The sequence below is a fragment of the Sorex araneus genome, chromosome 2 (genome assembly GCF_027595985.1).
Source record: "Sorex araneus isolate mSorAra2 chromosome 2, mSorAra2.pri, whole genome shotgun sequence".
In the NCBI taxonomy this organism is placed as follows: Eukaryota; Metazoa; Chordata; class Mammalia; order Eulipotyphla; family Soricidae; genus Sorex; species Sorex araneus.
This window is the reverse complement of record NC_073303.1, coordinates 32480188-32493316: the sequence shown is the minus strand read 5'-3', so window position 1 is coordinate 32493316 and position 13129 is coordinate 32480188. Positions and strand designations below refer to the sequence as shown.

The 13129-nt window shown below is 49.8% G+C and overlaps 1 protein-coding gene across 1 annotated transcript; it reads left to right on the top strand.

The window, feature by feature from the left end:
* The first annotated feature begins 8268 nt into the window (after positions 1-8268).
* On the top strand, positions 8269-12889 carry LOC129402578 (patr class I histocompatibility antigen, B-1 alpha chain-like). The gene is made up of 8 exons (XM_055129642.1): positions 8269-8372; positions 8657-8923; positions 9099-9377; positions 9941-10216; positions 10334-10447; positions 10877-10909; positions 11025-11072; positions 11219-12889. The coding sequence occupies exons 1-8, from the start codon at positions 8306-8308 to the stop codon at positions 11221-11223; spliced, it is 1089 nt and encodes a 362-aa protein (XP_054985617.1). The 5' UTR covers positions 8269-8305; the 3' UTR covers positions 11224-12889.
* Positions 12890-13129: the final 240 nt, after the last annotated feature.

Sequence of the window (13129 nt, the reverse complement as noted above, 5' to 3'; positions counted from 1 at the left end):
AGCCGACCCGGGTTCAAATCCCAGCATCCCATATGGTCCCCTGAGCACGGCCAGGGGTAATTCCTGAGTGCAGAGCCAGGAGTAACCCCTGTGCATCGCCAGGTGTGACCCAAAAAAGAAAAAAAAAAGAATCTTTGAAACCGCCTTCTTACAAACATCAGACCTCACAAGACAGTGAACCATACCAGGAGCCAGTGAGATGCCTTAGCTCAAAGGGCCGGGGCGCAGGCTGTGTGTGCAGCAAGGCCAGCACAAGGCCCAGAGGTTTCCCTTCTACAACTCTCCTTCCGGCTCCAGATCCTGACCCTAGGACAGCTCTGAGGCACCTTCATCCCATGGCAATCTACTTTGGGCCAATCTTCTACCTGGGCCAATCTAACTTGGGCAAATCTATCTTGGACCTATCATCTATCTTGGGCCAATCTATCTTGGACCCGTAACTCCTCCTCTCCGGGTCAGCATCTCAGCCTGAGTCAGACTGCAGCCCCGCCCCTGCAAAGTAGGAGAGAACAGAACAGCGCCGCCCCCGTGTGGCCATAACGCAGAAAGACAACTCAGTCCGAATTGTGCTTCCTAGCAGGGAGCGCTCCATAAACTCTTACCTGTGCACACTAGGGGGCGCCCTGTGGTATCTGCTGAAACTCGCTGCTGCATCTCTGGCTTTTGATGTCTTTGGAGATGTGTTCCTAAGACCAATAATAGAGTTTACAGGGTGAGCTGAGTTGGTTTGTGGGGGTGACTGCCAGTGCTTTCACGTGTATTAGGAAGTGGTGGGAAGCAGGCCAAACCAACTCCGTGAAAGCCTGGAGATTTCAGTCACAAAACCCGCATACCCGAATTTTCAGCAGATTATATCTTGGTGAGGTCCGTCCTGAGACAGTGGAATCAGCCTCGGGATATGGCAGCGATTTGGGGTTGTGGCACAAGTGGCTGCTGGGGGCTCTGCTTGGGCAGGCACAGGCCAAACTGCCCCCTCCTATTTACCGCAGTCTGTTCAGCCATGCACGGGTCTGAGATTAACTGTGGCTTTTGGTCTCTTTTGAGATTTATCTCTGGGTCTCTGCGATAAGGCCAATAAATGAGCTTATATGGCTGAGTCAGAGGTGGTTTCTGTGTGTGGCTCCCATATACCTAAGTTGTTTTTTTTTTTATCACCATGTGGAAAGTTACAGAGTTCTCAGGTTTATGTCTCAGTTATACCGTATTCAAACACCATCCCTTCACCAGTGCCCATATTCCACCACCAAAATCCCCGGTATACCCCCCGCCCCCCCACCCCAACTGTATAACTGATGAATTTCACTTAATTTTCTCTTCACCTTGATTATGTTTCATATTTCCACACAAAACTCACTATTGTTGTGGGAGTTATACCCCCAAACAAGATAACCCTATTAAGGAAGCATTTGATAATTAGTTTTCCATTAAAAGATTGTATGTTTTCAGGTTTTAGAAAAGGCCGGTTAACGCGGCCGCGCGGCTCGGATGTGTCCCAGTCCCGAATCCCGGAGCCGTGTTAGTTGCTGCTCAGTGTCGCCAGGGCTCCATCTGGAGAAGGTGTGCTGGCGGCACCTCCTCCTTCCAGCTCCCTGGTGTTGTTGGCCCCAATTCGGGTCCGGAGCATTTTCCGGGCCGCGTTGCTCACCAGAATGCCTGCCGCTTCTCTGTGATACCTAACTTTTGACTGTTTAATTTCTTGGTAAACTTGCTCCCAAGTTGTTGGGATCAAGCCAAAGTCACAGCAGCTATTTTAGGGTGTCAGGAAGCCTGAAGACACCATCAGGCTGCTGATGCACTTGCCCCAAAGGTAAAGGTTGACCCGTTGGCAGCGTCATACCCCCCAGGAGAAAAGATATTAAGTATTTTTCCATCCAGAATAAGACTCCTTAACCCTGATGTGAGAATGAAAAGACCCAGAAAAGGGGAGCAAGGCCCATGCAGCCTGGAGGCATCAGCCCTGGGCACTGGTCTTGAGTTTTCAGTTTCCAGATTTGGGAGGTAGCTTGTTACAACACATATTGTAAAATTTAGTTCAATTTGCTTGTTACAACACCCAGACTGCAAGGACCCCTGAGCACCCTGGGAGTAGCCCACAAGCACAGAGACTGGGGCAACCCTGATACAGCAGGGAGTAATTCCCCAACATGCCCCAAATGAGCAGATTCCAAGAAAGGGAGAGACCCTGCGGGAGCTCCACAGATAACAGCTCCTGAGACAGGGGGAAGGTCTGTGTGTCCTTAGTGACAGTAACTGCGCCCTCACACCTCTGCCTACTTTGCTGCACTTTCCACCAATCTGCTCCATGCCCTGTCCTGCTGCCCCATGTGGGTCTCTAAGCCCAGCAGAGTCCAGTCCTTCCCAGTCAGTCACTCTCTCACCTCTGAGCGCTGCCCCACTGCCTCCCTCCCTCTGCCAACCAGTCAGGTCCCTCCCCATCGCCATGCTCAGATGATGAGTTTATCTTATGTTCTATTCTGGATTGTGGGTTTTGGATCGCACCTGGCTGTACTCAGGGATTAGTCCTGGTGGGGTTCAGGTGACCATATGGGGTGTCAGGGAGAGAACCCTGGTCAGTGGTGAGCAAGGCAATCACCTTATTCACTTTCCAATCTGTCTGGTCCCTAAATCACTTTCAGCCATATAAACAGAGTCTGAGGACAGAACAGCTCCGTCATCTCCCCACTCTCTCATCAGGACCTGGATGCTCTTTCCTCCCATGGAGGGGCAGGACAGCAATGGTCCTGCCCTGTCCAAGGTCCCCTCATCTTTGAACAGGATTGGGCCATTAACTAGATACTAAATAAGTAAAAAAAAAAATGCTTCCCCTTATCCCACTGTCAGCCCCATGTCCTCTCCCACCTGCTGTCTCATGTCTCCACTGGGTGCCCAAAGGGAGCCCCGGATTCACCCATGGGAGCCTGGATCCCCGCTGACCACATCCACTTATGATTTTCATTAACACACCAGATTTGAGTCCATATCTTGTAAAAAACTAAAGCTCGCCGAGGGGTGAGTGCACTCGTGGGCTCTCTGGGCGGCTCTGTCTCACCGCCCGCATTCAGTGCCCCAGAACTGCTGTGTGTGTTGTCGGTCAAGGGCAGGCGAGGGAAGGAAGAAGGCCAAACTGGTTGCTGATTAGTTACCCTTTTTCTTTTTACAAAAACAGAAACATTTGAAAATGAGGAACAATTCCAAATCACAACACAATTTGAAATCACAATACAGTCTTATATTTGTGCTAAGATTTCAGTCCGACCCTGGGTCCAGAGCAGTGCTTGTAGTAAAGAGTCCAATTGTCCTGCACTGTCCAGGGGTGATAAGAGTCACCAATGATAAGAGTCATTTAGTCACAGTTTGAAGAAGTGAAGTGTCTGGATCAAAACTGAAGAGTTGTCCTTGTAACAGCAGCAGTAGTGGTAGCAGCAATGAGTCCCAGGGGAGCAGCAATTAGAAGTCCGATAAATTTCAGGAAGCACTGGATCAGTCAGGGAGGACTGGAACAGGAGCATCACAACTTCTGGCAGGAGAACTTCAGCAGAGGAATGCAGCCATTCTCTGGTCTGGTTCCTCGGCAGTCATAGATGTGCAACCTAGCTTATGTTTGAGAAAAAACACTTTAACATTATTAGAGGCTTTCGCAGTTGGGGTTTTGGTCTCCATGCCTGTGAAAAGAAAGAGTCAGAGGGAAACTCCAATACGAATGGATATCCTAGAGAGAAATGAAAAGGTGTTCCTGTTAAAAGCCATTTCTCTCTCCTTCAGGAACCTGTGAATTCCAAGGAAAGGATAAAAGTAAAGTATTGTTAATTCAAAATATGAAGGCCTGGCATTGTCCAATCCACAACCTGTAAAAGAAGGGTATAAGGAAAGGTCTTAATGTGACCTCATGAAATGTGTAAGGAGCTAGAGGCCTTTGCTCTAGGTCCTCTGACGCTGGCTCCCCTTCTTTCTTCTTCGTGACTTCCAGCTGAGATCAATTTGGTGATGAATCTCTACAAAAGTGGCCTGGTTTTCCACAATTAAAACATCTTTTCTGAGCTCGTCTCTGTAAGGCATAGACCTGCACCTTATGTTTAGTAGAGCCAACATTCCAGCATGCTTCCAAGTACCCTAATATGTCTTCCTTCTCCTCAATAGGGCGCAGAATGGCCTGGCAATCCTCATTAGCATTTTCAAAGGCCAATAGTTTAGTCAACAGCTCCTGAGTTGCCTCATCCTTAACCTGCATCTCAATAGCTTTCATCAACCTTCCAATGAAATCTGCATAAGGTTCTGAGGCTTTCTGGAAAATCTTTGTAAAACTTCCCTTAAATTGTGCTTCTCCATCAACCTCCTCCCATGCACGCAGGGCTACTTCATGGACATAAGCAAGAACAGCACGAAGCAAGGTGATTTGACTTTCTGGGTCGCGCCATTTCCCTTCACCAGTTAACATCTCACAAGTCAACTCAATACCTGAAAAGTTTTGTCCAGCATGGCCTAGGCCTTGAAGCTTTGCCTTGGCCTCATTATAGAGCCACATGCTCCACTCCAAGTACTGAGAAGGGCTTAAGCATGTCTTAGCAACCATGTGAAAATCTTGAGGTACCCAGTAGGCCTTTTTACTCCAGTATGCAAGATACTCCCTACAGTACGGAGATGTAGGCCCGTACGAGACACAGGCCTGTTTGAAACGACTGAGAGAATCCATCCTTAACCTGCGGCAAATTGGAGGCTGCTTCTTCTCTGCCTGGACGGGGCGATTGGGAGCATGTCCCGAGCGGCCTGGAGGCCACTTGGCTGAGTCACTCTTGGACTCAGAATCTGAGTAAGTGGCAGCAGACTCATAACCCGCATCACTTCCATCTAATGCACTGGAAGTAGAGCTATATTCACCAGCCTCAGAAATATTTTTACTATGAAAACCCTTTCGAGACTTAGGTGTGGGAGGAGCTGAGGCCGTATTATTCCTAATATTCTCCACATCATTTGCACTTTTCAAAAACAGGAGAATAGAATTAACAATCTCCCATGTAGTGCAGAATTCCCCGGGGATCTTAGTCCCTTTCCTAGATGCCATATAGACATTTTTCCTAACTTGTTTCCAAATCTTACTTTCTAGAGATCCTTCATCCGGAAACCATGGGTTAACTGCATAAACTGCCTTAAAGCAGGACCGGAGTTGGTCTCTGGAAATGCAGAGTTCCGGGTCTCCTGTTCTGCATGAGAGACACTGAATCAAATCCATAAATGGCTTGCCCTGTTCAGTCTGGCTCGAGAAAATATGAAAGATCTTGGGAAGGCCCAGAATCTGCCCCATTTTAGTGGGTGATTGCTGTGAGGATTATAATCCCCAGCACACTAAAAAATCCTGTTCTCCCACTCACTTTCTAGAGTGAGGGCGCACAGAACGCTATTCTTACCTTTAGTTGGTAGTTCGTGCCCGCTCCAGGGATGCCAGCTGTAAAAAACTAAGGGTCGCCGAGGGGCGGGCGCACTTGCGGGCTCTCCGGGCAGCTCTGTCTCACCGTCCGCATTCGGTGCCCCGGACCGCTGTGTGTGTTGTCGGTCAAGGGCAGGCGAGGGAAGGAAGAAGGCCAAACTGGTTGCTGATTAGTTACCGTTTATTCAATCTTCCGTCTTTCTCATTTCCCGCACTCCCAGCTCCATCCTCTCTCTGGATCAACTGCAGCCTCTTTCTCCCTTCTCTCATCTCTCCCCCTACTTGTCTCTCCCACCTTGCCCTCTAGGCTACACCCAGCCAGGTAGCAAAATCAACATAAGAAAGCCCTTCCTGACTCTTAAGTTTTTTTTTTCTTTTCCTTAGTCCAAAATACTTATTCAAATATGAATGCTAGTTATTTTTGTATGGACATAGCAAGGGATACATTGAGGCTTGCAAGGCAGCTCTCCTGGCAACATCTTGCCACAGGCTCAGACCACAGCACTCAGGCCAGATTAATGATTCCTCACCCTAGCAGGGTCCAAATCTAGTTATCACTGTTTGGATCATGACAGCATTTGTCCATGATCAAGCTCTTAACGTATATAGTTAAGCATTAGGCACTTTGGCCAGGCCCATCTCGATGTCAGGGTAGCACACAACTCACAGCTTGCCCTGGGTCCTTCTTGTCCCACGTCCTCGGGACCCTGCTTTGGGGATGCTAGGAAGTAAGGGCAGCTGAGGCTTAGGTCAAGAGAACAGATGCCCTGGAGGAAAATATCATGTAGAGTCAAATGACTCCCAGGTTACAAAAGCATAACATTTGTTAAGTCTTCCTGTGTCCATACAAAAAGGACTTGCTATAAATAAACTATGCAAAGGACTCAAGGAGAAGAGAAAAACATTATTGACAAGTCAACAGAACACTAAGAAAGAAGCTACAAATAAACAAAGAGGAATAGGAGCACTGTAATGTGAGTAACCCAATAAACCTAAACTACCTGAAGCTATGTTATCCTACAATATCTCACCTACCAAATTAATGTTTTATTTTTTACCAAATAGGGATATTAAACATGTGATTTCAGAATCCTAATACATTTATAACTTTAAGTCCCAATATTCATATATCCCCATTTCTTGAAACAATGAGTTTTACTTCATAATTACTGCTCATAATTAACTGACACAATTGTTAAAAATCTCAGCCCTACATATTTGCATAAAGCTTATTATTCCCATATATGTCACTTAAACAACAGATTAAAGGCAGGCAAAAATATTAAAACCCAGCTAGCTTCTGATGAGACAGAGAAGACACCTTGAATACATACAGTGTAAAGGATTCATTTTTCCACAACACCATTTATGTTCTGAATTAGTTTTGTCCTTTTTCCTTCCTATTTGGGGGTAGGGACTTCCAAACAGTGCTCAGAAGGCCTTGGAGCGAGCTCCAGGTTCTCCAGTGCCACACCTGTGGTGCTCAGAACCCAGCTGCCTGGACCTCTAAACCCCTGAAGCACTTTTTTTGAGGGGAGACTTTCTGCAAGCACCATGATTTACAAAGTTGTTTGTTATGCAGTTGCTTCAGGAAGTCCATGTTCCAAAGCCAATTCCACCACCAGTGTGACCGTCCCTTCACCAAAGTCCCCAGTTTCCTACCCAGCCCCTCAGCCTGCCCTGTAAGCAGGCACAAAGAAATTTAGTTCAATATATGCTTGTTACAACACATGCTAGAACATACAACTTATTCCAGCATTAAATAATTCCATTATAGTGCCATTTCCTGCTGGGATGAACAAGGTGGCACTTGAGTTCTAGCTCTCTGAGATCGAATAGGTGGACCGGCTCTCTGAGGTTGCACAGGTGACCTGCTCTGATGTGATGTGGCCTGGCTCCCTGAGATAGCACAGGTGGACTGGCTCTCTGAGGTCGCACACACGCTCTGGCTCTGAGGTTGCACATGTCAGCTGTGGTGTCAGCACACTTGGCTGTGCTGCTCATTATTTTGATCGCACGCTGGCATTTCCTCCACAGCCACAGGCCTTACCCCCTAGAGGGCACAAAATAATTTACTATATAATGCTTTTTACGGGAAAAAAGTATCGGGAAATAGATCAATAGGAATCAATCTGTGATCATTGTTCTATCTCACAATGCTGCGTGTCTGAGTGTTTACTGGATGTTTTGTGCCTCTGAGCCTTCTGCGTTACTATTTTTGCTCACTGAGCTATTACAGAAGGTAAGGTGCTTGCCTTGCATGTGGCCAACACGGGTTTGATCTATGGCACCACATATGGTACCATGAACCTGCCAAGAGTGATCCCTGAGCACACATTACTCCTGAGCGCTGCCTGGTGTGGCCAAAAGCCAAAACCAAACAAACAAACAAACAAACAAACATCACCACCCTCAATAGAGGGTCTTTAACTCAGATTCCTCTCACGGCAAACACTGACAGGCATAACCTGAACGCACAGAAGCATCTCTGGGGTCCTCATGAACTTGTAAGATTGTAGCAAGATACTGACACGAAAACCATGGAAAATAGATGTCCTGGACATGGGACACAGTGCGACAAAGATCAGGTGAGGGAGCAGGTGAGAGGGCGAATTCCCAGGTCCCACGTGTGGCTCCCAGTGTCCCCAGGGTGGTGTTGGGGGCGGGAGATCAGACCTGGGGATTCCTGGTCTCCCCAGAGTTTCACTTCTCCCTCTGCAACCTGTGCTAGCGCCATCTGCCCGGATACTCGTGACGCTTCCGCAATCCTCACTCCCATTGGGCATCGCTGTCTAGAGCAGCCAATGAGCAGCAGTCAACACGGTTCCCGGTTATAAACTGAGGCACTCGCGAAGGAGTCAGAACCCGTTTCCTTTCTTCAGTATGTGGGTGCCACGACCCCTCCTGCTGCTGCTTTCGGGGGCCCTGGCCCTGACCCAGACCCGGGAGGGTGAGTGCGGGGTCGGGAGGGGAGTTCGTTGCGGGGGGAAGGGTGGGGACTGCCAGGCACTGATGTGCGGGACCCCGAGAAGGAGTTTCTCCGGTTCCCTGCCCGGACGCCCCCAAATGTTCCTCCTTGTCCCCCCAACCTCCAACTCCCCCCGCGCCCCTAAGTCTCGCCCTTCTCGGTCCCTCCCCCCTTCCGTCTCCCGAGCCCCCTCCCTTTCCCTCACCCTGGCCTCGGGGCGCGCGGGGCGGCGGGGCGGGCCGGGTCTCACCCCTTCCCTTCCCCAGGCCCCCACTCCCTGCGGTATTTCTACACCGCCGTGTCCCGGCCCGGCGGGGAGCCCCGCTACATCGTCGTCGGCTACGTGGACGACACGCAGTTCGTGCGCTTCGACAGCGACTCGGCGAGTCCGAGGATGGAGCCGCGGGCGCCGTGGGTGGAGCAGGAGGGACCCGAGTACTGGGAGCGGCAGACGCGGAACGTCAACGGCCACGCACAGATGTTCCGAGAGAACCTGAACACCGCGCTCCGCTACTACAACCAGAGCGAGGCGGGTGAGCGCGGCCGGGCAGGGACGAGCCGACACGGGGACGGGCCGGGTCGCCCCGAGGCGGGTCCGAGCGTCCCCGAGGCTGAGGGACCCGCCCCGGACCCTTGGCAGGGAGGCGCCGCGGGGACTGGGACCCGGTTTCGTTTTCGGTTCTGAGTTCATCTGTGCGGGCGGGTCAGACTCTCACACCCTCCAGTGGATGTCCGGCTGCGACGTGGGGTCCGACAGGCGCCTCCTGCGGGGGTACTGGCAATACTCCTACGACGGCGCCGACTACATCGCCCTGAACGAGGACCTGCGCTCCTGGACGGCGGCGGCGGGCACGCAGGCTTGGAGAACCCAGCGCAAGTGGGAGCAGGCGGGTGGGGCTGAGCAGAACAGGAACTACCTGGAGGGCAGGTGCGTGCAGTATCTGAAGAGATACCTGGAGAACGGAAACGACACGCTGCTGCGCGCAGGTACTGAGTCCCTGGTGTTGATGACCCCTGACCTTTCCTGGGAGGCGGGGGGACTCCCCACAGGGGGCACATAGTGCGGTTCAGTGTCCGAACAGCGCCCCTTCTTCAGTCAGGAGAGGGACAGACACGCCTGGTTTCCATGTTCTGTACCACAGAGACCCGCCCTCCCCTCAGGCCACCCCGTGTCCTCAGAACCCTGAAGTTACTCGGTTTGTGTGTTTGGGGGGGTAGAGGGGGAGAGGGAGGGGCGACCTTCTCTGAAATAATGAATTTGGCTTCCCTGGGGCCGGGCAGCCATCTGTGAACTCTCTCAGATCTCAGCTCTGACTCCTGCTTCTCTCAGTCACTCACCCTCCACCCAGGGCAGGACAGTCAGTGTCTCCTGAGAGACCCGAACCTCCTTCCCTAACCCTGTTCTAGAACTTTCCAAGGAATTAGGATTTTATCCAGTTTCTCCAGTCAAGCTTGTGTCTGGATTTTTACCTCCTTTGCAAACCAATTATCCTGTTCAACCTCATTTTGGAAGTGACACAAATGTGAATTTTTTTCAATTTTCTCCTCAGAAGCCCCCAGAAGCCACATCACCCACCACCCGTTCTCTGACCAGGAGGTCACCCTGAGGTGCTGGGCCCTGGGCTTCTACCCTGCCGAGATCACCCTGACCTGGCAGCGTGATGGGGAGGACCTGACCCAGGACACAGAGCTGGTGGAGACCAGGCCTTCAGGGGATGGAACCTTCCAGAAGTGGGCGGCTGTGCTGGTACCTTCTGGAGAGGAGCAGAGATACACGTGCCGTGTGCAGCACCAGGGGCTGCCGGAGCCTGTCACCCTGAGATGGGGTGAGGAGGGGGACGGGGCACAGAGCCTGTTCTCAGGGAATCAAGGTTGGCCCCCTGGGGAACTGTTGAGTGTCAGGCTGGGTCTGGGGTCACACCCTCTCCTTCCTCCCTTCCCAGAGCCCCCTTCTCAGCCCACCATCCTCACTGAGGGCATCATTGTGGTCCTGGCTCTTGGGGCTGGAACTGTGGTGGCTGTGGTGGCAGCTGTGATCTGCAGGAGGAAGCGCTCAGGTAAGATGGGGGTAGTTTGGGGGGGATTCTGTCCAACATGGCAGGTCTTGAGTCTTGTCCCACTTTGGGGGTCTCCCCCCTGTATTAGTTTCCTGCCCAATTAGCGGAAGCACCACCCGCCCCCGTGCTGTTGCTCACACTCCCCTGTGTGTGCCGCTCTCAGGTTTGCTCAGGAAAGACACGTTCACCTCCATAAGCTGGGCATGAACCTGGTCCCCACGGTCCCAGGTCACAGGGACTGTCCCTGTGAGCACAGACCGCCAGGAGAGGCTGGTCAGTCCAGGAGTGTCTCCTTCCTGTGTGTTTCCTAGTCCTGCCCTCAGTCTTCAGAGTTCTGACGCTTCCCGGGGGTCCGGGCCTAGAGAGCTGCTCTGTGGGCTCAGGACCCAGTGCTCTCCCCGACATTCCCTGGATGTTTCCTTCCCACAGGTGGGAGAGGAGGACAGTACACTCAGGCTGCAAGTAAGTGTGGGCAGGGCTGGGGCCCTGGAATCCTGGGGACAGAGACCAGAGCCCTTGGATCCTCCTCTAGTCCCACCCCCTGGGCTCTGACCTTGGCCTGTTTGTTCCTCTCCAGACAGCGACAGTTCCCAGGGCTCCGATAAGTCTCTCTCGAACCCTAGAGGTGAGACTCTGGAGGCTGGAGTGGGTGGGATTGGGCAGAGGGGACAGCATTGGTTTGGGGGTTCTTTGAGCGGGATGCTGGGAGCTTGCTCAGGATGTCACCACTTCTGTCACTCACCTGAGTCTCTTCATTCTTTTCTCTCACAGTGTAAGACAGCTGCCCCGCTGGGTTGAAGATAAAGGTATCTTCAAAGATGACACGCAACTGGCCAACCAAGTGGAAACAGAGATCAACAAATGGGACTACATTAAGCTAAAAAGCTTCTGCACCGCAAAAGATACAGTGACCGGAATACAAAGACTATCTACAGAATGGGAAAGGATATTTACACAATACCCATCAGATAAGGGGTTGATATCAATGGTATATAAAGCACTGGTTGAACTCTACAAGAAGAAAACATCCAACCCCATCAAAAAATGGGGCAAAGAAATGAACAGAAACTTTCCCAAGGAAGAGATATATGAATGGCCAAAAGGCACATGAAAAAGTGCTCTACATCACTAATCATCAGGGAGATGCAGATCAAAACAACCATGAGATACCACCTCACACCACAGAGACTAGCACACATCCAAAAGAACAAAAGCAACCACTGTTGGAGAGGATGTTGGGAGAAAGGGACCCTTCTACACTGCTGGTGGGAATGCCTACTAGTTCAGCCCTTTTGGAAAACAATATGGACTATTCTCAAAAAACCAGAGGTTGAACTCCCATTTGACCCAGCAATACCACTGCTGGGAATATATCCCAGTAGAAGCAAAAAAGTATAGTCGAAATGACATCTGCAGCATCATTGCAGCACTGTTTACAATAGCCAGAATCTGGAAAAAACCCGAGTGCCCTAGAACAGATGACTGGTTGAAGAAACTTTGATACATCTATACAATGGAATACTATGCAGCTGTTAGAAAAAACGAGGTAATGAAGTTTGCATATAAGTGGATCAGCATGCAAAGTATCATGCTAAGTGAAATGAGTCAGAAAGAGAGAGACAGACATAGAAAGATTGCACTCATCTGTGGAATATAGAATAATAGACTTGGAGACTAACACTCAAGAATAGTAGAAATAAGTACCAGGAGGTTGACCATGGCTTGGAGGCTGGTCTCTCATTCTGGGCAACTCAGAGAAGGGAACACCAAGTAAAATGTGGTCAGAGGTCATGCGGGGGAAGGGTGATGCATGTCGAATATAGACTAGAGACTGAACACAATGGCCACTCAACACCTTTATTGCAAACCACAACACCTAATCAGAGAGAGAGTGCAAAAGGGAATACCCTGCCATAGTGGCAGTGTGGGGTGGCGGGGGGAGATGGGACTGTGGAGGGTGGGAGAGATGCTGGGTTTACTGGTGGTAGAGAATGGGCACTGGTGAAGGGATGGGTTCTCGAACTTTGTATGGGGGAACATAAGCACAATAATGTATAATTCATTTCAATTCTTAATGTAATTTTATTAGATCAATAAAGTCCAGATGACAAAATAAAAAAAAAAACAAAAAAAAGAAAAAGAAAAACTTAAAATGAAAAAAAAAGAGACAACGACAGAAGACGGGATCCTAGGTCTGGATTCTGGGCCATCAGACATTATAGAGATAATGACTATGTGGCTCTTACATCGACCCTAACTCCTCTTTCTCTGGAGGATGTTAGTTTTATAGGGGTTTTCTTGGACTATGAGGCTGGAATAATCTCCTTTTACAATTTGGATACTGCCTCCCACATCTTCATTTTCCCAAAGGTCTCTTTCTCTGAGTCTATCAGACCTTATTTCTGTACTGGTGAAGATTCTTATTTGTACATTTATCATTCATATTTGTAAGATGTGTAAATAAAATATTTCTAAGTTAAAAAAAGAACCCCAGTATTCCTCCCATCCCACCCTTCCCCGCCCGTGTGGCTGATGATTTTCACTTTACTTTCTCATTTCTTTGATTACATTCAATATTTCAACAGAAAACTCACAATTTTTATTTGGAATTTTCCTAAAAAACCATACCTGACAAAAAGGCAGCATTTGATAATTTGTTTTCCATTGCTGAGAATGATGAGT